The sequence below is a fragment of the Emydura macquarii genome, unplaced genomic scaffold (genome assembly GCF_026122565.2).
Source record: "Emydura macquarii macquarii isolate MOO-44397 ecotype Brisbane River unplaced genomic scaffold, CSIRO-AGI_Emac_v2 contig_1253, whole genome shotgun sequence".
In the NCBI taxonomy this organism is placed as follows: Eukaryota; Metazoa; Chordata; order Testudines; family Chelidae; genus Emydura; species Emydura macquarii.
In genome coordinates, this window is record NW_027131390.1 from 13123394 (window position 1) to 13143230 (window position 19837).

Here is a 19837-nt window from a genome sequence, read left to right on the forward strand (position 1 = left end):
TAGTACTCTTCAGTTATTTCATTTTACTTAAGTTCAAGGGTGAAAGATTAGCTCCACTGAAGTTAATGGCAGAACTCTGACAGACTTCAATGGGGCCAAAATTTCACCTCAAAGTTTTTAAAAGATTTAGTCAAGATCAGCAATAATCCCCAAAATCAATACACCCTTTAAAACATTAGTTTTTGCCAGGGAAAACACAGCAAAATATTCACTAACTAAGATGTTCAGCTCTGTCATCTAGAACAAGCGATCCCAACCTGGGGTGTTGGACCCCCTTGGAGGGCAGGTGCCAAAGATTACAGGAGGTCCATGAGGCTTCAGTAATATCGAGGTCAATTAGCCCCCCGAGCTCCATGCTGGGCGCAGCAGAGGAGCAACCTTGAGCTCCATGCCGGCCGAAGCAGCCTCCCCCCAGCCCTGCATCAGCCAGGCGCCCTGACGGAGAGAAGCAGCCGTGTGCCAGTGGGGGCTTGAAGCCACCAGGGCCTGCCTCCATTACCCTGAGTCCATGAGGGACGGGAAGAGGCAGGGCCACACGGGGCATGCAGTGGCGGCTGTGCCAGGGAAGGCTTAGTTTCTTACTCAGGTAAAAAGTAATTTATTATTATGTAATTTAGTGTTATCATCATCATCATGTGTTTATAGGGGTTATATGTTTATGGCCTGTGAAGGGTGGGTCGGGGTGGGGGACATGTTTTACCTAGTGTTAATTAGTGGGACTTTTACTTAAAAAGGTTGGGAACTACTGATCTAGAGGTTACAGATTTTAAACTATGTGAAGAATGTAAAAGTTGTTTATAATTTTAGAAGCAATACTAACAATGAACAAACAGCAGCTGCTGTGTTGTGGAAATAAGCAAGAATTTGTGCTGTACAATCTTGAGGTGCATTTTTTTGGCTATGCATGGTGGTTTGGGTTATTCTAAGCAATGTTAATTAGAGTTGTATGCACATCAATGAGAAGGAGTCTAGTTTGTTGATATGGTGAGTGTTGGTTTTTGTTTAAAAAAAGGGGGCAGGCTTGTCCAAATTCTGATATCATCCATCTTACTCTGCAAGAGTTTAAGGGGAGATAAAAGTCAGAGTTCTACGTATACACTTACAATGTTTAGACACTATTTTCAAGTCAAAGACTACGCTAATTTGAAAACTGTACGAAGTGCACCTCCTGTGTTCCAGTGCAGACTAGAAAACTAAATCTAAGCATCCTACTGCATCAAAAATGTAAAGTTTTTGGCATAGTAGACAGAGTTCAATGTGTAAAAGAGTTCACAAAGATTCATTATGTCAACAAATTAAACAAAATTATATTTTATTTGGATACTACATATGCAAATTCTTTGGTGGACCATACTAATACCTATCGGTCCATCAGTGACTTCTATAACAGAAAGATTTACATATTTAGACGCTATTTCATTCTAATAAATATATTTCAGATTTCTTTTCACAACTGAAAAAATAATACGTCAAAGCCACCACAAAAGCAGTAGCAAGTTGGTTCATTTCTCAAAGAAATCCACATCCATGTATGAAATTATGCTAATTTTAATGCAGTAAGTGAACTGTGTGTTATTTTTGTTGAAAGTCGTAAATTGACTAAAAGACCACTATCAGTTAAAAAAAGTCACTATTCTGTACAACATATTTTATTGCCGTGTTGGTAAGAGAGAAAATATATCTAGTTTTCAAACTATACATTCTAGACTAGCAGAATTTCCAATCCTGTTATTGTATGGGGAGATTTTGATGGATCAGTAAAAGGGCCAGGGACCACTACCTATAGTGCAATATTGATTATCATACTTGTTGCTAACAGCAGCCAAAATCAGTAGGCCTTTTTGCAGGCCTGTGCAGCCTTAGCATGACTAAGGCAGGAAGGGAGGGGAGCCTTTGCTCAACCTTTATCTGACTCTGCAACCCTCTCCCCCCCCACCCAGATGAAGTCTCTGGTGAACACATGCTGGGATTGGTGTTTCAGGAGCAAAACAAGCAGCTTATCTATATTTACCCTCTTGCATGTGTTTGTTAGGGCCTCAAGGCATGCATACTCTTCATGAACACATCTGGTTAATTACTGATCTGAGGAAACCTTTTGAAATTGCTTGCCCAACAAGTTTTTTGTGTCATTGTCTTCTAAAAAGGACAAATAAGGGGGGAGAGGTTTGGACTCTTTATGGACACAGTCTGGGGTCTCGACTGACAACTGGAAGACAGGCCAATTGGAAGGTGGCTGCTGTACCACTAGACACACACCCCAAACGTCGGTAATTATTGAGGACTGGGGGTGTTTTTCTAATCTGTTGCGGATATGTGTAAGTGCTTGATACTAAGTAAAGTACAGCTTTAAGTGACAGCACTCATGTTGTACTGTTTATGCCAGTCGGATGGCCGTGTCTCCACTGATTTATTTCCTGACACCACCTCGCACAGAGTAAGGTTATAAAAAGCTTTGGGTTGAAAGAACCCCGGATAACATTATAAAAGTATAGACACCAAAACTCCTCTAATAGCCAGCCTTTGGGAAATAATATCTATTTGAGTTTTTTAAGTCCTCGTCAAATTATTTCCATCCCACTCCCCCTGAACGTGTACTAAGACAAGACACCATAAAGTGCAGAATACATTACAGTTAAGTTTGAGCACAAAAGCCAGGTTTGCAGTATTAGAAGCCTGAGTTTATCAAATACTGTATAGTTAATCAGCTGGCAATTCCTAAAAAACCACTAGGGTTATAAACATTTCAAGTGTCTATTAAATATGAATCAGAAAATTTCAACAGTTGATATAACATGCTGATGGCAATATGCATTAAAAATAACTTTCCCTATGTTACCTTAACCATTCTGTCCTCACTGTTCAGTTTCTTCGAAGTTCCAACCTAAAGCAAACAGCTATAATGTTGCTCATCCTTGTTATAAGCATAACATTTATTTATCTTAAACTATCATATTTGTATATTTCAAATACTGAATCTTCCACTAAAATGACAAAATAGAATGATATGAAGTATATAATGTACATTAAGAATGGATCTTTGACATGATAAACAAATATGATAGTATATTCTTACATTTTTAAATTTCTTTTTCAAACATTCCTTCTTCCCAGAAACAAAGACCAACCTCTTCAGATGACTAGACCAATCCAACAGAAAGCAGCAGAGCCCAATATTTATAGTTTAAACCTCCCATCAAAAAATATTTCCTTAAATACAGGTATCTATCAATAATTCTACTTTTAAACGTCAACTATAAATCATAAAAATTGTGAACAGAAAAAAATAGATGAAAGATACTAGGCCACTGACTATGGTACAATATTTAAACATGACACAACTATATGTGCACATAATACTATATTAATATATTTCTGCACAGAACTTGGTAATTTATCTTTGAGTTACATGAAAAACATTCATTTCAGTAAAAGGTCTTGAACAAAGGTGACATAACAGAAAAGTTTAACTGAATCTACAAAGTTAATAAAAATGTACAATTGCACTTCTCTAAGTGATGTACAATTGCATAATAACTTGTAATGGTGAGACCTCAACATCATAGCATAGAAGATGAATCTCTGATCATAGGGAATTTACTGTACAGGTTTATCATTCCATCCAGCTAAGAGTGAAATTACAAGGCTGTATTTGCTTGGTAAATTAAACTGGCATCACTTCATTTTCTGTCTAAATTTTTTAAATTAAATGATAGCTAATGACAGGCTTATGTACTGTAACATCTGTTCAAATTTATGCTCATCTGTAACATAATGCCAGTTAAACTCCCTTGATATGAGGCTGGCATTATAGTTTTGTTTGATTCCTGTCTATTTACTGGTAAGTGGCCAAATTATTCACAGTGTCAACTGGCATCTTATAACACTGAGTAAAACACATTTGTCAGATTTTATTTTCAACTAGTCCACCACAGGAGAGCCTGCAAACCATCTGGGTGTAAAAGATAAAAAAAGACCACTAGAACCAACCGAAACTAACTAGAGGCAATGAGAAAAAGGGGAGGTGGAGGACAACATAGCTACATTTGATATAGTCTTCTAAACAAGCTTGTATCTCAGTGTAATTCTGAACTGGGGCCATACAATATTGTCACAAAAGATATTGAACAGGTATATTTTTTCATAATGCATGTCACACGTATAACATGAGTGCTGTTTACTCCAAGAAGAAAACACAAAATATTTCTATACTGAATGCAACACCACATACTGTCTTATCAGTAAAACATCTGAAAAAGGACCAAACTGATTCATAAATCATTTAATAAAACATTTGAAAGTGTACATGATTTCTTTTAATGATACTTAATATAATCAAATTTCTACCTAATTTACCGTATTTCCCCATGTATAAGACACACCTTAATTTTGGGGCCCGAAATTTGAAAAAAAAATGTATTACGGTAAAAAAAATCTACAACCACTGTATAAGACGCACCCAGTTTTTAGACCCCAAATTTTTCGAAAAAAGGTGTGTCTTATACATGGGGAAATACGGTATATGGTATGAAAAGTCATACGTATCACAATTCTATTGATGTGTACAATCTATTTAAGCTTCAATCTTATGGTTTACTAGAAATGTCCAAAACTGCAACCTTATTCGGCTTACATTTAACTATAATATACTGCATATATTAAAAAAACCCTCATCTTTTGTCCATTATTCCAGCTCATGCAAAAAAATTCCCCTCATGGGTTTTGTATGATCGGTGCATGAGAGTGAAGCTTCACTTCATGACATCATTAAATCCTTGCTAGAGAATTATTTCCTTATCTTCCTCTTGCAATTATCATAAATATCTATAAAGGTATGTATCCAAGATTGTCCCTTTGCTGATGCTTTGCAATTTCATCCCTATTATAAGCAAATGACATACTCAAGCGGAGGTCAACAGAACTGCTTTCATTGCAATTTCTCCTGTGGTTCTACCACTGATATCTTCATGGGATCAGTAAAAAGTCATATTTCACAACTCTGATCCCAGAATAATGAACTGTCTCATTCCAATGCACCCCAATTAAATTAAGTCAAAGTTAGCTTGAGTTACCAGACACCTTAAAGCAAAAGCTATTTTTTAATAGGGTTCTTATTCTGACTGATTGTGGGAATTCCATTATACTCCCTATCCCATTCATGCATCCACAGCAGCAGAATATATTTAAACATTCTTTTTGGGGTGGGTGTTAGGAAACTTCAGAGGAAACACAGAAATGTAGGGCTGGGAGGGACCTCAAGAGGTTACCTAGCCCATCCCCTCACACTGAGGCAGGACCACATATACCTGTTTGTCCAACTTTCTCTTAGGCTGACTTCTTAGACTAAGGCTTGGTCTACACTATAGAGTTTTGCCGACAAAAGTCAGCTTTCATTGACAAAACAATGGAGGTGTACACACTACAACGCTCTTCCTGCCAACAAAACTCTCCTGCTTTGCCGACAAAATAAGACAAGAGGCATAGAGCTTTTTGCAGCAAAGTTATATCGACAAAGTTTCAGTATAGACACTGCACTTGGTTATGTCACCGGAAATGGCCTCTAGGAGGTGTCCCACAATGCCCACCCTGACTGCCCTGGTCAGCTGTTTGAACTCTGCTGCCCTGCACCCAAGTACACAGGCATCTGCCCCTCCCACTTTAAAGGCCCGGGAATTTTTGAAATTCCACTTCTTGTTTGCTTGGCCTGGAGAGCTCACAGCTGACCATGGGGGCTCCACACAACAAACTTTCTCCCACTTGCCACACTCCGGATCTGTTGGATCTGCTGAATATATAGGGAGAGGAAGCTGTGGAGTCCCAGCTCCACTCCAGCTGTAGGAACTTCGATACCTACAATCAGATTTCTCGTGGCATGTTGGAGAAGGGCTATGAACAGGACACATAACAGTGCTGTGCAAAGATCAAGGACCTGAGACAGGCATATTAGAAAGCTAGGCAATCCAACCATCGCTGTGGTACTGCAACAAAGACCTGCTACTTCTCTAAGGAGCTGGAAGCCATCCTCGGCGGCAACACAATCTCCACTGCTAAGAGCCCTATGGATACTTCGACGGGACTCGAGACAGCGGACTCAACCCCAAGAATGAAGTTGAGGAGGTTGAGTTGGAGGATGAGATAGAACAGGCGACATGGTCGTCCGTTACCGTAGGCAGCCAGGTCCTCTTCTCAACCCTGGAGAGTTCGAGCCAGTCCCAGCACTCCATCTATGGAGCGCATTATGCAGGAGAGGGGAGCTCTGGTAAGTGATCTTTTTTGAGTTAATGTTGCTCAGTTATGTGAGGTAGAGCTGTCCTTTGCTGTGTTATATTCTACAAGTGCGTGAAGGGATAAAAATGTTCAAGTCTAGCTGTATTTGCATGTGCAGCTAAGCAGGGAGGCGGAAAAGTGTTTTAATGCACACTGAGATTTCACAGAAATCCTCCAGAGAGATCTCGAGGAAACTTTCCTGGAGGTACTCGCCAATCCTCTGCCAAAGGTTCCTTGGCAGAGCTGCTTTGTTCCTTCCCCCATACCAATCAGCAATCACTTGTATAGGGACCAAAGCAGCACACAGGTGAGCAGCATATGGACCCAGTTTGAAGCCGCTCGCATGCAGGAGATGCATCCTGGCTTACCCTCAGGAGATATTGGCTTCTATGACTCCCGCCTGTGGAGAATGGTGGCAGAATTGACAAAGAAGTGACCAAGGAGGACATGTTTCAAGAGGTGCTCCAACCCTCAGATACCGAAAAACAAGAATGCAGGGCATTGAGACACTTGAAATGAAAATTATCAAATAGACAGGCAGGACAGAACGGAGAGCCAGGAACAAATTTTAATAAGCCAGAAGTGGATGATAAAAGTGAAGGAGAACCAAACAGAGATGTTGAAGTATCCCTGTCCCGATTTTTGGTACTTGTTATCTGGTCACCGTAGTAGTCACGTGTATTTCATTGTAATTTCTGCACAGTTGTAGGTAAAAAAATTTGTTACCATGTTTTACTGCTGTTTGCACAGCACAGCTATGAGAGAGAGAGCTCATGCATCAGCAGAACTGTTAATAAAATTATGCATGACCAAAGATTCTGCCATCAGAAGTCAGAGTTTTACTATACTGCATTTGTAGCATATGGTATGTTTGTGTACTTTTCAGTTACTTGTACACAGTATTACAATTTATATATATAGTTCATGTGCCTCTAAGGTAAAAAATTATTATACTTGATTAAACTATTTCTAAAAACCTAATATGTAATTACCATCCTCACACATATATACAAAAAGAGCGAGGTTAGTGTGACGTGGAATTCTCTCATCTCCCATTTATTGTGCTTAACTACGTAACCTCTAGTTTTGCATTTAAAAAAGTATCATGCAACAATAAGAGGAGAACGGGAACTTTTGATCCAAGACAACAAGACAAACCCCTGATACTTATAAGAAGTGCATGGGATTAGATGTCAGAGCAGCCAGGACCAAGGTATTCTTACAAGTCTTATCAGAAATTACCACCACCACCCAGTAAACTGCAAATTGCTCATCTTAAATATCTTGAAAGACAGAAAGGCTCTGTCACGTTTAAATTTGTGGTTAAAGGAAGTCAAATCTTCAGCTTATATGAATTCAGTACTGGTAGTCTAATAGCAATGCTCTCCACTGGCATGCAACACATTTTGGTTCAAACCCCATTCTTTTACATCAGAAGTAGGCAGGAGATAGGGCTTGAGGGCCTACACTCATTTGTAACCCCAGGTTAGGAACAGTTGAACCCTGGGTCCCAGTCTGGGGCTTCAGGGTCTACACTGCATTATTCAGGCCCAAGTCCAACCACCGATATTCTAGACTTCCTAACATCTTTCCAAAATGTAGCCCAAAATGTGTCTCTAGCCCTTTATTAGTGATGCAGTGTGAGAAAACCTGACTGTCCACCAAACTTGACTGTCCAAAGGACAAAGAAGGATTGTGGGATGCTTTTGGTGGACATCCAGAGCACAAGTCCAGTGGGAATGTGTCTAAACTGCAAAGCAATGGGGCTTGATCTCTGGGTTCCCACTTGACTCTGACTCGGACCCTCCATCTGAGCCCTGAGTTAGCGTGATTTGTGTGTAAGTGGAAAGGGGGTCAGGCTTTAGCCAGAGTTCGAACCTTGGGTTTATGCTGCAGTGTAGACATATCCTAAGACAGCACAGCAACTAGTGAAAAAACAGGGAGCAGAGAAGAAAGGAGCGGGCAGGCAACTAATTGTAGAGTGCAAAGATGCAAGTCACACCAAGTTTTAAATATTATTCATTTTCACTTTTAAACTTTAAGCGTTTTTATAGTTTTGCACTGATGACCTGAAAGATGAGGCAGAACAGCAAAACGGACAAACCTGAATTGTATCAAACAGAACATTGCTGGAAAGAAGCAGAAGACAATCCAGCAGCCTTGACTTGATCTGAAGACTACATTCCAAGAAAGTTCATAATACAAAAAAATTCTCTTTTGCTCTTTTAAAAAAAATTGTTTTTTAAATCACTATATAGCCTTGACACAGACTTTGTGGAAAAGTAAGGACCGTGGTCAAAACAGCCCCCAAAAGAGTCCACTTTAAAAATAAAGTGGGCTACTTTGGGATTTAGAAGGTGTCATAGCCCAGCAGCATGAGAGGTAACCTCTATACCATACGAGAGGCAGCACCACAGCATCAATGGATAATAGAAAACAGTAGCACTTCAACATATCCAACCACTGGGAGGGGTTTGATTGGGCATCCACTGTTACTTTCACTAAGGAGGAGACAAAAAGCACATCCTCCACTCTCCAGGATACCTAACAGATGGGGAGAAAAACTTTTTAAAATTGGTCCCATATTGGGTTATGGTTCACCATGGCCTTCAGGATTACCCTCTAGCTTTTCCAGGGCAAAAGCTTCAATGCAATTTTATAGTGCTTTTTATAAAAATCTACCCGCACAAAAGATAACATTGTAAAAAACGTTATAATAAAGGAGACCAATGGATGGGGACAGCAGTGTAGGAGAGAGGTGAAGGGCTGCACTGAGAAACTGGCTATTCATTAGCTTACTGGTTATAACCTTAACAGGTTACATTTGTTATAAATTTTTTTGAGGTTTAGTCTTAAAATAAAAGTGATCTTTTGTAACTATTATAAACAAAGGATAAATGCTTACTTGGAGCATTTGGAGATTGTCCTTTTAAAAACTGTTTGGACATTTTCTGTTTCCATACGTGAACACATCAAAAGTATTTAATAAAATATCTTTTTCTGTCGTCATATGGGAATAGTCTGTTTCCATTAAAAAGTTTAGACAAGTTGCTCTATCTTACCAACCTCTTTCATAAATGCTTTTCCTAAGCGCACCACTTTTGCAAATAAAATGGGATCGTGAGAAAGATGAGGACCGAGATAACAAAGCATGTTGAACACTTCCTTCCTCAAATCTTCAAAACTTTCTGCTTGTTTTGGTGCTCTCTTATTTTGCAAATTGGAAATTGGTGACCCTTTAGCCCCTTTAGGTACTCCAACTCTGTGAAAACAGAAGTATAGTTTCACATTCTACATGAGGACTATTCACTTTTACAGTAAGGACAAACAACTTAGTTTATTTTAGTTACTATGCTTCTACATTATTTTCTCAGTGGTTTTCAATGCAACAGTGTACTGGAGTCTTCTGGATTGATTTTATTAAATTTGGCCCCACTGAAGTCAGTGGGAGTTTTGCCATTAATTTCAAAGAGATCAGGATTTTACTCCCAAATCCTCTTCTTGTCAAGACTCTTGTTACACAATTAAATAAAAAAACCCTACAAGATCACTACCAGTGGGTACAAAATATTTTAGAAAATCCTAATTTTTAATATGGTAAAAGATTCACACTGCATTAAATAAATACGGTCTTTAAAGTAAATCTAAGTACATTAAGTTAAATATTCTTATTTTATTAGAACTTGTCCTTTGAACGGTCTCATTATTTAAGATTTGCTTTAATAATTAGAACAGGACTGGGTAACAGTATTGACCTGAGCTACATCAAAGATGAACATTTATTGACTCTCAAACAAGTTTAGACTAAAATTAAAAAAGGTCAATAGAAATGCAGTGAAGTTGTTAATATATACAAAACAAAATCTTAAAATTGCTTTACCAACTAGATATATTAACATAAGATCAGAAAGGTATTGTACACAAATTTAGTATTTATTGTGTGTGACAGAGTGGGATACATCTGGTTCAAAACTGTGAACTCCATTTTGCATGTTCTAAGCATTAGGAACATGCTACATGCTTCTTTGTTGCTGTTTAAAGCCACTGTTTCTTGCTCCATCCTTGCTGATTAAGGAGAATAACTGATCTTCCGCCTTTTCCATAACATCTCTTTACTTACAGCTAAGCTGCAATGTGATTTATTCAATTCTTCCATCTCTCTTTTTACACTTAAAATTCTTACTTCTCTCTCCCATACACCCAAAACTGAATGCAGTACTCTAACTGATGTCTACCATTACTTACTAGAGCAGAGTAACTGTCTCCTGCATATTACTTACACAAAATATTCCTGTTAGCAAGACACCAATACAGTATTTGATTTTTTCATTTTTTGTTCAAGTTTCACATTGTTTACTTGTTCAGTTTACTATCTATTATCAACCTTGAAAGACATCTTCCTCGGTAGTATTACTGTCTAGCTAGAATTCACTCGTACATTCAATTATTCTTCCCTCTGGGTAAAATTCACATGTCACCAGGACCCCTGCATAAAGGACAATGGTCTACATGCCATTCTAGGCTGGTGATGGAAGTATGCCAGTGAATCTGGCATTTTCTCTGCACCAGTGGGATTCACACCTACAGGAGGAGGTATTGAAGAGCAGCAGGAGCTATTAAAACCTAGAAGCTGGAGTATTGTTAGCATGGGTGTGTACACCGTAGCCCTAAATTCAGACATATGGTGAATCTCATGACCCCACACTTCCCTTCCCTTTTCCCTCCCCCCATACACAGCTGAAGATTTAATAGGGCAGGCAAATTCCATCCTATGTTAACCACTTTGCATTTGTCCTTACTATATTAGGCATATTTCTCCAATCAAAATCATAATGTGTTTTAATATTGTCCTAACAAAAAAATGTAAACATCTCTGTCTTACAGTCTGCAAACATGATTAATACATTCTCCACCTGTCCTGTCAACATTTAATAAGCAAGACAGCTGATCATCTTACCTGCGGTACAGAGGCTCAATGGTCACATGTACAAGCTGGCAAAGGGCAATGGCAATAGGCTTGTGTGAAGTGGCATAAAATGGAGGCATTTGATCCATAATACTTTGTGCGTGTTGCCAATCACCAACTTTTAACAAAGCTTCCAACAAACCAAGTTTCTGGTTGTCAGGTGGCTGAAAAAGATAGTGAACAAAACATTGGAGCGAAAAATTTAGTGCATTCATAAAATTTCCCAGCGTTTCCTCTTAAGCAGGAGAAGGACTAAAATCTACAAGATGGCATAACTTGTTTTCTATGCACCATAATTATTTAAAATGTATTTTACCATATGGTAAATATTCCTGTGACAGTGCAGACTAGCTAATCTGCGTATAACCCATAACAATTTAAGAGGCATTGCAATTGTAATCAAGACAATCCACTTATGTATGGGTATCAAAGAAATGTTAATTAGTCTAGCAATCCCTGACTCGTTCACTCTGTATTGTTAGAAAATCAAAGAGTAAGTGCTAAATGTGTCTATATTTACCTGCATCCTATTAGAAATCTAACAATGTGATCTAATAACTTGTAGATGCTAAATCCCCTTTCTGTCCTATAATGCTTCATTATTGTATTCTATTGAGCAGGGGTTTTCAAACTGGGGGTCGTGACCTCTCAGGGGGTCATGAGGTTATTATGGGGGGGAGGGGTCGTGAGCTGTCAGCCCCTGCACATGCTGGTACGGGTGGCCTGACATGGGGGAGGGGGAAAGATGTCACCACTTGGGGGAGGGGGACCATCACATCCTGAAATATTTCCAGGAGGGGTCCCGGCAAAAAAAGTTTGAGAACCCCTGCTATTAACTCTGAAATCAAAAGGGGATATTATTATTTAAATGGGACTTGTGTGGTGTAATAATTGTTCTCATCTCTCCTTGAAACTTGTAATTCCACATAGTAAACTACCTGTGAACTACCTTGATAGTTCGCATGGTATTGTCTGAGAAAGTGATCTCTGTTCAGTAGATCCTGTTGGCTCGCTTTCATCAAAGCCCACGCAGTGGAGTTGCCTGTCAGTGCCCAACCTGATTCAACTATAAAGGAAGCCTCAGGTCTGATCCTTTCATCTCTAGTCTGCTTAACTATGAACAGGAAAAGTTTAAGCTGTAGGACGGAGATCTTCCAAATAATTATTTGGAATACACTGGAAAACGCATGGAAAGACTAACAGACAGAGTTTCCTTTTCAATAGCAGAAGAGTTTCAACAGTGGAAGAATTTCCCTTTCAATAGTGGAAGAAACCACCTCCTATGCAAAGCTATATACTATGGTTTTAATGTCAGCAACTGTTCTAAAAGAAACAGAATCTGGAACGTAATTCTATGGCAAGTAAAATTAGGTTGCCAAATATTCCATTTTAAAATGAAAGGATGTGACAGCTCATCTGCATGGCATCCAGGAGTACAAGGACTTCATGATCAAAATGCACATTGAGACAACCAGGATGGAGGATGCTAGTGGACTTGAAAAGAGACCGCAACATATCATACTGCCTCTTTATAAATCCATGGTACACTCATATCTTGAATACTGAGTGCAGATCTGGTTACCCCATCTCATAAAAGATGTATTGGAATTGGAAAGAGTACAGAAAAATGCAACAAAAATTATTGGGGGTATGGAACAGCTTCCACATGAGGAGAGATTAATAAGACTGGAAATTTTCAGCTTGGAAAAGAGACAGCTAAGTTCTCATAACACAAGAACTAGGGATCACCAAATGAAATTAATAGGCAATAGGTTTAAAATGAACAAAAGGAAGTATTTCTTCACACAACACACAGCCAGCCTGTGGAACTCTTTATAAGAGGATGTTGTGAAGGTCAAGACTATAACAGGATTCAAAACTAGGTAAATTCATGAAGGATAGGTCCATCAATAGCTATTAGCTAGGATGGGCAAGGATGCAAACCATGCTCTGAAGTGTCTCTGGTCTCTGTTGCGGGAAGCTGGGAATGGGCAATATGGGATGGATCACTTGATGATTACCTGTTCTGTTCACTCCCTCTGAAGCACCTGTAATGCCCATTGTCAGAAGACAGGATACTTGGCTAGATGGATCATTGGTCTGACCTAGTATGGCCATTCTTATGTAACACTAAAGGAGGAAGGAGAACCAGCTGCTCTACAGGGAGACTATCTGCTAGCTACTTCAGACAGAAGACAGTGCTCCACCTCCCAAGCAGGTCCCCACCCACTGAGGTGTAGAACAGGCATGCTGCACTGGGAACAGTAAGAGAGGAGCAGACCCAAGTGGCTGAGGAAGAAGAGTCACCTGCCCCAAAGTTTGGCCACCACACGCAAGAGGAGGAAAAGTAGGGGCTAGGGTGGTCAGGGACTCCCTTTGCAAGTGGATGAGGCATCCATCTGCCAAGCTGCTCTGATATCCCAGGAGGCATGCTGACTGATTGGAGCCCACATCAGAGACATTACAGAAAGCTTGCTGAGGCTCACCCATTCCTCTGACTGCTATCCTCTGCTGCTCACCCTCATGGGTACTAATGATACCGCCAGGTATGACCTTAAGCAGATCACTAGTGACTATAGGGCTGTTGGAGTGAAGGTGAAGGAGTTGGAGGCACAGGTGGTATTCTTTTCCATCCTTCCAGTAAGGGCACAGTCAGGGACACAGACATCCTGGAGATAATGCATGGCTGTGCAGACAGTGTTGATGGGAGGGCTTTGGCCTCCTTAACCACGGGATGCTGCTCCAGAAAGGAAGATTGCTGAGAAGAGATGGGGTCCACTGGACCAAGAAGGAAAAGAGCATCTTTACACGTCAACTTGCCAACCTAATGAGAAGGTCTTTAGGTTCAAAGGGGGCAGGTGACAAAAAACCCACAAGTAGGCATTAAAAAAAGGAGAGCAAGATGTTGATGCGTGGGAGGAATAGAAAATAAGGTCATAAGAGCAACAAGAGGGAAAACAGTGGGAGAGCCTGCTCAACATTTTAGACGTCTATAAACAAATTCATGCAGTATGGGGAATAAACAGAAAAACTGTAAATATTAGAACATAAGCTAAATTATAATCACTGAGACTTGGTGGGATAAATTTCATGACTGGAATATCAGTAAAGAAGGAAATAGCTTATTTAGGAAGGACAAACAGGGAAATAAGGGAGGTGGTATTGCATTAAATATCAAGAATATGTATACTTGGTCCAAAAGGAGGTAAGAGGCAGACCAATTGAAAGTGTCTGGGTGAAGATAAAAGGGGAAAAGAAACAGGACATCATCATGGTACTACTACAGGCAACCAAATTAGGAGGTAGTTATGGATGAGGTATTTCTAGAACAACCAACAGAAAAATCCAAAATACAAGATTTGGTAATAATGGGGGACTTTAACTACCCAAACATCTGTTGGAAAAGTAATATGGCAAAAACAAAATCTCTAGTAAGTTCTTGAAATGCATTAGGAACACTTCTTGGTTCAGACAGTGGAGGAAGTTAACTAGGGGAACATCCATTTTAAACTTGATTCCAACTAAGGCAGGAACTGATTGCAAATCTGAAGGTTGAAGGCAATTTTAGTGAACATGATCATGAAGTGATAGATTTCATTATTCTAAGGAAGAAGACAGTGGAAGAATAAGGACTATGGACTTCATAAAAGCAGACTAACAAAATCAGAGAACTGATAGATAAGGTCCTGTGGAAGAAAATCTAAGGGATAAAGGATTTCAGGAGATGTCAGTTTTGTTAAGGAGACAGTGCTGAAGGCACAACAGCAAACTATCCCAATGTGAAGGAAAGATAAAAAGAATGGTAAGAGGCAACATGGCTTCATCTGGAGCTCTTTAATAACCTGTCCTTCAGGTTTTGATAAACATTTTTTCTTATGTATCCAGCATATTTAAGGTACATTTATTTAACTAAAACAATTTTTGAATGCTGGTTTTGTGCATTTTTGATCAAATTCCAATTTCCATCCAAATACAGTTAGATACAAATCACAGGTAAAAATGTATTGTCTAATAAATAAGAAATGCATCATTCATCATTTTCTAACATAATAATTAGAAAATTAGAAATTGAAATAATGTATGTTAAGCTATATAATTGTTTTAAATAAATGTGAATAGATATGTGCCCTCCTAGTTAGCAAAAAGTACCTTTAGCGTAAAGGCTATATTTAGCTAGTAACGTAGTGTTTTCCTGAATACAGTGAAAAAAACCCTGGAATAGAAAAGATCAGCCTCTGAAAGATTAAATATGTATCGGGGTCTCAAAAATGTGTAGCAAAAGGATTTTAAAATCCTGTTTCTTTGCTCATTATAACTGCCAAAATATGAATCACATCTTGTCACACGACTAGTTCGTAAGTTTTTTTGAGGGCAAGGACTCTCTTTTTAATTGATGTGTACAGTGGTAGCAGAATGGTGCCACAATCCTTTTGAGGGCTCTAGGCACTATCACGGGACAGGGAGCATGTCTTTATCTGTCTCATGTACAGCACCGAGCACAAAGTCAGCATTTAATAAAAAAATAAAAATATTTAACTTAGCACCTACTCCAAACATGACTATCAAGAGGAGAATCCATTTTCTAGTAAATGTCTTCTTACATGTTACTGTGTTCACACAAGTTAAAACAAAGTTGCATCTCAACCTCACGTTGTCTATTTTTGGTTTATCGCTCACCATCACACCCATGGTTTTATTCAGAATTATCAGTCACATGTCAATTTTGTGCCACTTGTACTTCATCAGGTATAATCTAATCAGGTAATAGTGTGCTATTGCATCCCCAAATAGTAGTCCATTCACTACACGTCTTGCCTAAATGTTTCTGATCAGTGTTCTTTTCTTGGACACACTGTAGGACATAGAAGACTAATGGTCGGTCTATACTGAAAACTTACATCAGCATAACTACATCTCTCAGTGGTGTGAAAAGCCCACAGTCCCGAGACACACAGCTCTGCCAACCTAATCTCCCATGTAGACGGAATAGTAGGGCCTACCTACAGCCTCTTGGGGAGGTGGATTAACTATAGCAATGGGAGAAACTTCCACTACTGTAGCACGTCTACACTGAAGTGCTACAGCAGCGCAGGGCAACTGTACACTGTAGGATTTTACATGTAGATATACCCTTAAATTCACTGCTTGGAGCTGTTGTCAGAGCTACAAATCTAGTCACATTGCTCTGCCCTGTGACCTCTCACTTTCACTATCTGTATTCTGAAACTCACTGCTTATTCAATATACTAAACTCATCTCCACAAGCAAAGGTAATAGTGCTTTTTGCCAGCATTAAACTATTGATTTTTCACAATAGTCTGTTTTAAGACAATATTGATTTCTAGCATTGAAGTCAACAGCAAAAGATTTAAGTAATGAGCTCTCTCCATCATCCAACAACCTTTATTTTACAGCAGTGAAACTCTGGCTTTCCAAATGCCCTTACCCAGCTGTATCATACACAACAAAAGCATCAGAAGTCATGAGTTAGAAAAGGTTTATTTTCATATTAGCAACAAGACAATTAGGTTAAGGTTTTCAAAGACAACTTGGGAGAGACAGCTACATAACTACTCTTAATATTAAGGTTGCCTGTGCAACTACAATTCAGCCCCCTTGTGAAAAAGTATATGATCACATACTATTTTTCCCCATAAGACCTCTGACTCATTCAGTGCAGAAGATGGACCTGTTCTAGGGATGAATCAGAGTTGTGTAGTGAAGGAGACTTATCTGTAGGACCTTTGCTTTATTTGCTGCAGAAATTGGAAGGTATATCGTGACTTAGGCAGAGGCTTGCAAGAAGAGAAAGAACAATGTCATGGTTAAGGCACTTGAATGCCACTCTGGCAATCTGTATTCTATCACTGCCTCTGCCATAGAGCTGCTGTGTGATGCTAGGCCAGTCACTTAAATCAAACTTTTCACAGGTAGTCACTAATTACATCAGAAGCTGAAACAGGACTGAGGGGTGAAACCAGTAAATTACAGTTTTGGTTTTGTTTTAGATAAACAGCCAATTAAACTTCTTACCATGACTGGATACACAGTATAAAAGGACAAAAGTAATTTTCATAGCAATGACCATGTTATGTTTACAATTATAATTAACTCATTTGAAAAAATACCTTTTCAGTTTTTTCCTCTTCCTTGTCCTTTTCTTTCTCTTTCTCCTCAGTCTTTTCAGAGGACAAAACAACCATTGTAAGTTTTCTAACAATTTGTTTAGCCTCCACAATCTCTCGTTTGTATTCTTCAAGAATGGCATGATCGACTGGAAGAAGCTGAGAAAATAAAACACGGATAGTGTTAAGATACATAACGAAAAATTAACATAACCTGAAACTACTTTTTAATCAATAAACTTCAAGGTGAAAATCCCAGATCCCTTCTTCTTCCTGAAGAAATCAGGTCATTCCCTAGAAGAGAGGGGTTTTGGTTTTTGTTGTTTTGTTTTAATTTCCCAGCAGCACTTCAAACAATGATATATCCATGACATATCCTAATTAAGGTAAGAAGGACTCAGGAAAAGATGGTTGCATACCTGTAGTAACTATTGTTCTTCAGGATAAATTGCTCATGTTCATTCCATTTTAGGTGTGTGCACACCGGCATGCACTGTTACTGGAAATTTCTTCCCCTTAGCAGCATCTGTAGGACCGGCTCCAGCACCTCTAGCGCTACACGCTCATGCTGTGCTATCTGAGGTACCACCAGCCCCCTGCCCCCTCAGTTCCTTCTTGCCACCAACTCCGATGGCAGGGATGGGGGGGGGGGGGAGGGTAATGGAATGGACATGAGCAACACATCTCAAAGAACAACAGTCACTACAGGTAAGCAACTGTCTTTTCTTCTTTGAGCACTTGCTTATGTCAATTCCATTCTAGGTTACGCATCAGAGCAGTATCATGGGAGGTGGGCTCAGAGTTCACAGATGTGCCGTCTGCAGAACTGCCCTCCCAAAGCTGGCATTTTTCAGAGCCTACTGCACTATGGCTTGAAGTGCTGCTTGAAGTGTCTGGAGGAAGCACATAGGAAGGATAAATGTACAATTTGCAAGGGTTTAAAGCCCAGAATGAGGAAGGACAGGGACATTCGGCTGAAAGCCGTGCTAATGGAGGCAGCGCTAAGACCGGGCTCAGTGCCTTCCCATGCTGATTCAGTACTGAGTACATTGGCCTTGGTGCAGAGTGCACTGCCAGCACCAAGCGACTCACGGCACTGATCCTCATCATTGTTGAGGCAGAGGAAGAAAAAAGGGGCTCCAGGTGCAAGACTCTTGTTGGGCCAGCTGCCCGTGGTGGGACTTCAGGACCCGAGCTTTCCATCCAGAGCACCGTCCACTATGAAGGAGCTGCCCCCAAATCTGGTGAGCGTGAGGGGCCCCATCTAGCTGACAAGTCCATTGATACCAGAGGTGTTTCAGGCAGCAAGGGACCTCATTGCCCTACCATTGTCTCCGACACCATGCATTCCTCAGCATTCTAAATACAACTAAATTAACAAAACAAAGAAAGCAAAGGAAACCTATCTAATGGTAACAATACTAAGTTGACTACAATCGCAAGTCAGAGGGGAGTTCCAGCAACTGTCATGGGTGGAAAGAAGGAATTGAGGGAATGCGGGGCCGGTGGTTCCACATATACCACGGCATGAGCATACGGTGCCAGAGGGCACTATAGCCGGCCCTATGGATACTGCTAAGGGGAAAAAATTTCCAATATCCGTGCATGCTGGCACACACATCTAGAATGGGATCAACATGAGCAAGAAGAAGAAGAATCATACTGCACACTGTTCTCAGAGCCATCAATAATTCAAAAAACAAAAACGGACTGAAGTCCACCTAAGATCAATGTAGTTGGATTGACAGAGGGATAGTGTAGACGTTGCATTACTTACATCGACTGTTACTGGTTTCCAGAAGCTTTCCCACAATGACCCACAATGACCATTGAGAACTCTGCTGCCCAGGGTCAAGTAGACAGAAAGCCGCCCCTCCCCTTTAAAGCCCTGCAATTGTTGAAATTCCTTTTCCTGGTTGCCTGGCTTGGTCAGCATACCTAGCAGTTCTCTGTTGTTGAGTGTAACTGCCCAGCTGAGCATGTTGACTACATGCTGCAGATGTTCCTGCCTGGAACACACAGGAGGTATTGGATCTCCTGGGCCATATTTTGGCAGACAGTGTGCAAGACTGAAGCAGGTAATCCAGCTAAATTTAGCAGTATGAGATACAGGTCAGTTCCAAACAAAATTAATAACTTTTTAAAGAAAAAAAGCCCAACTTTACATGCATTATTCTTGCTAGGGCTGTCAATTAATCACAGCTAATGCATGCTATTAATGCAAAACAAATTAACTAGATTAAAAAAAATTGTCGCGATTAATCACACTATAAAAAAAATAAACAAAAGAAATAGTATAATTCAATTCACATCATATAAGTCTACTCAGTCCTACTTTTTGTTCAGCCAATCACTAAGACAAACAAGTTTGTTTACATTTACAAGAGATAATGCTGCCTGCTACTTACTTACAATGTGACCTGAAAGTGAGAACAGGTGTTTGCATGGCACTGTTGTAGCCAGCACTGCAAGGTATTTACAT

General features: G+C 39.7%; 1 protein-coding gene across 3 annotated transcripts in view; it reads right to left on the reverse strand.

The window, feature by feature from the left end:
- THOC2 (THO complex subunit 2) overlaps positions 1-19837 on the reverse strand; it is a 97704-nt gene that overhangs the window by 41349 nt on the left and 36518 nt on the right. For all 3 annotated transcript variants that reach the window (XR_010919703.1, XR_010919704.1, XM_067548189.1), the window contains exons 10-13: positions 17359-17514; positions 11222-11394; positions 9331-9526; positions 2837-2881 (exon numbers count right to left, since the gene is read on the reverse strand). Coding sequence is in view for 1 of the 3 variants with exons in the window: in XM_067548189.1 (XP_067404290.1) it covers positions 2837-2881; positions 9331-9526; positions 11222-11394; positions 17359-17514 (570 nt within the window). In the remaining 2 variants the exon portion in view is untranslated. The remainder of the gene's footprint in view (positions 1-2836; positions 2882-9330; positions 9527-11221; positions 11395-17358; positions 17515-19837) is intronic.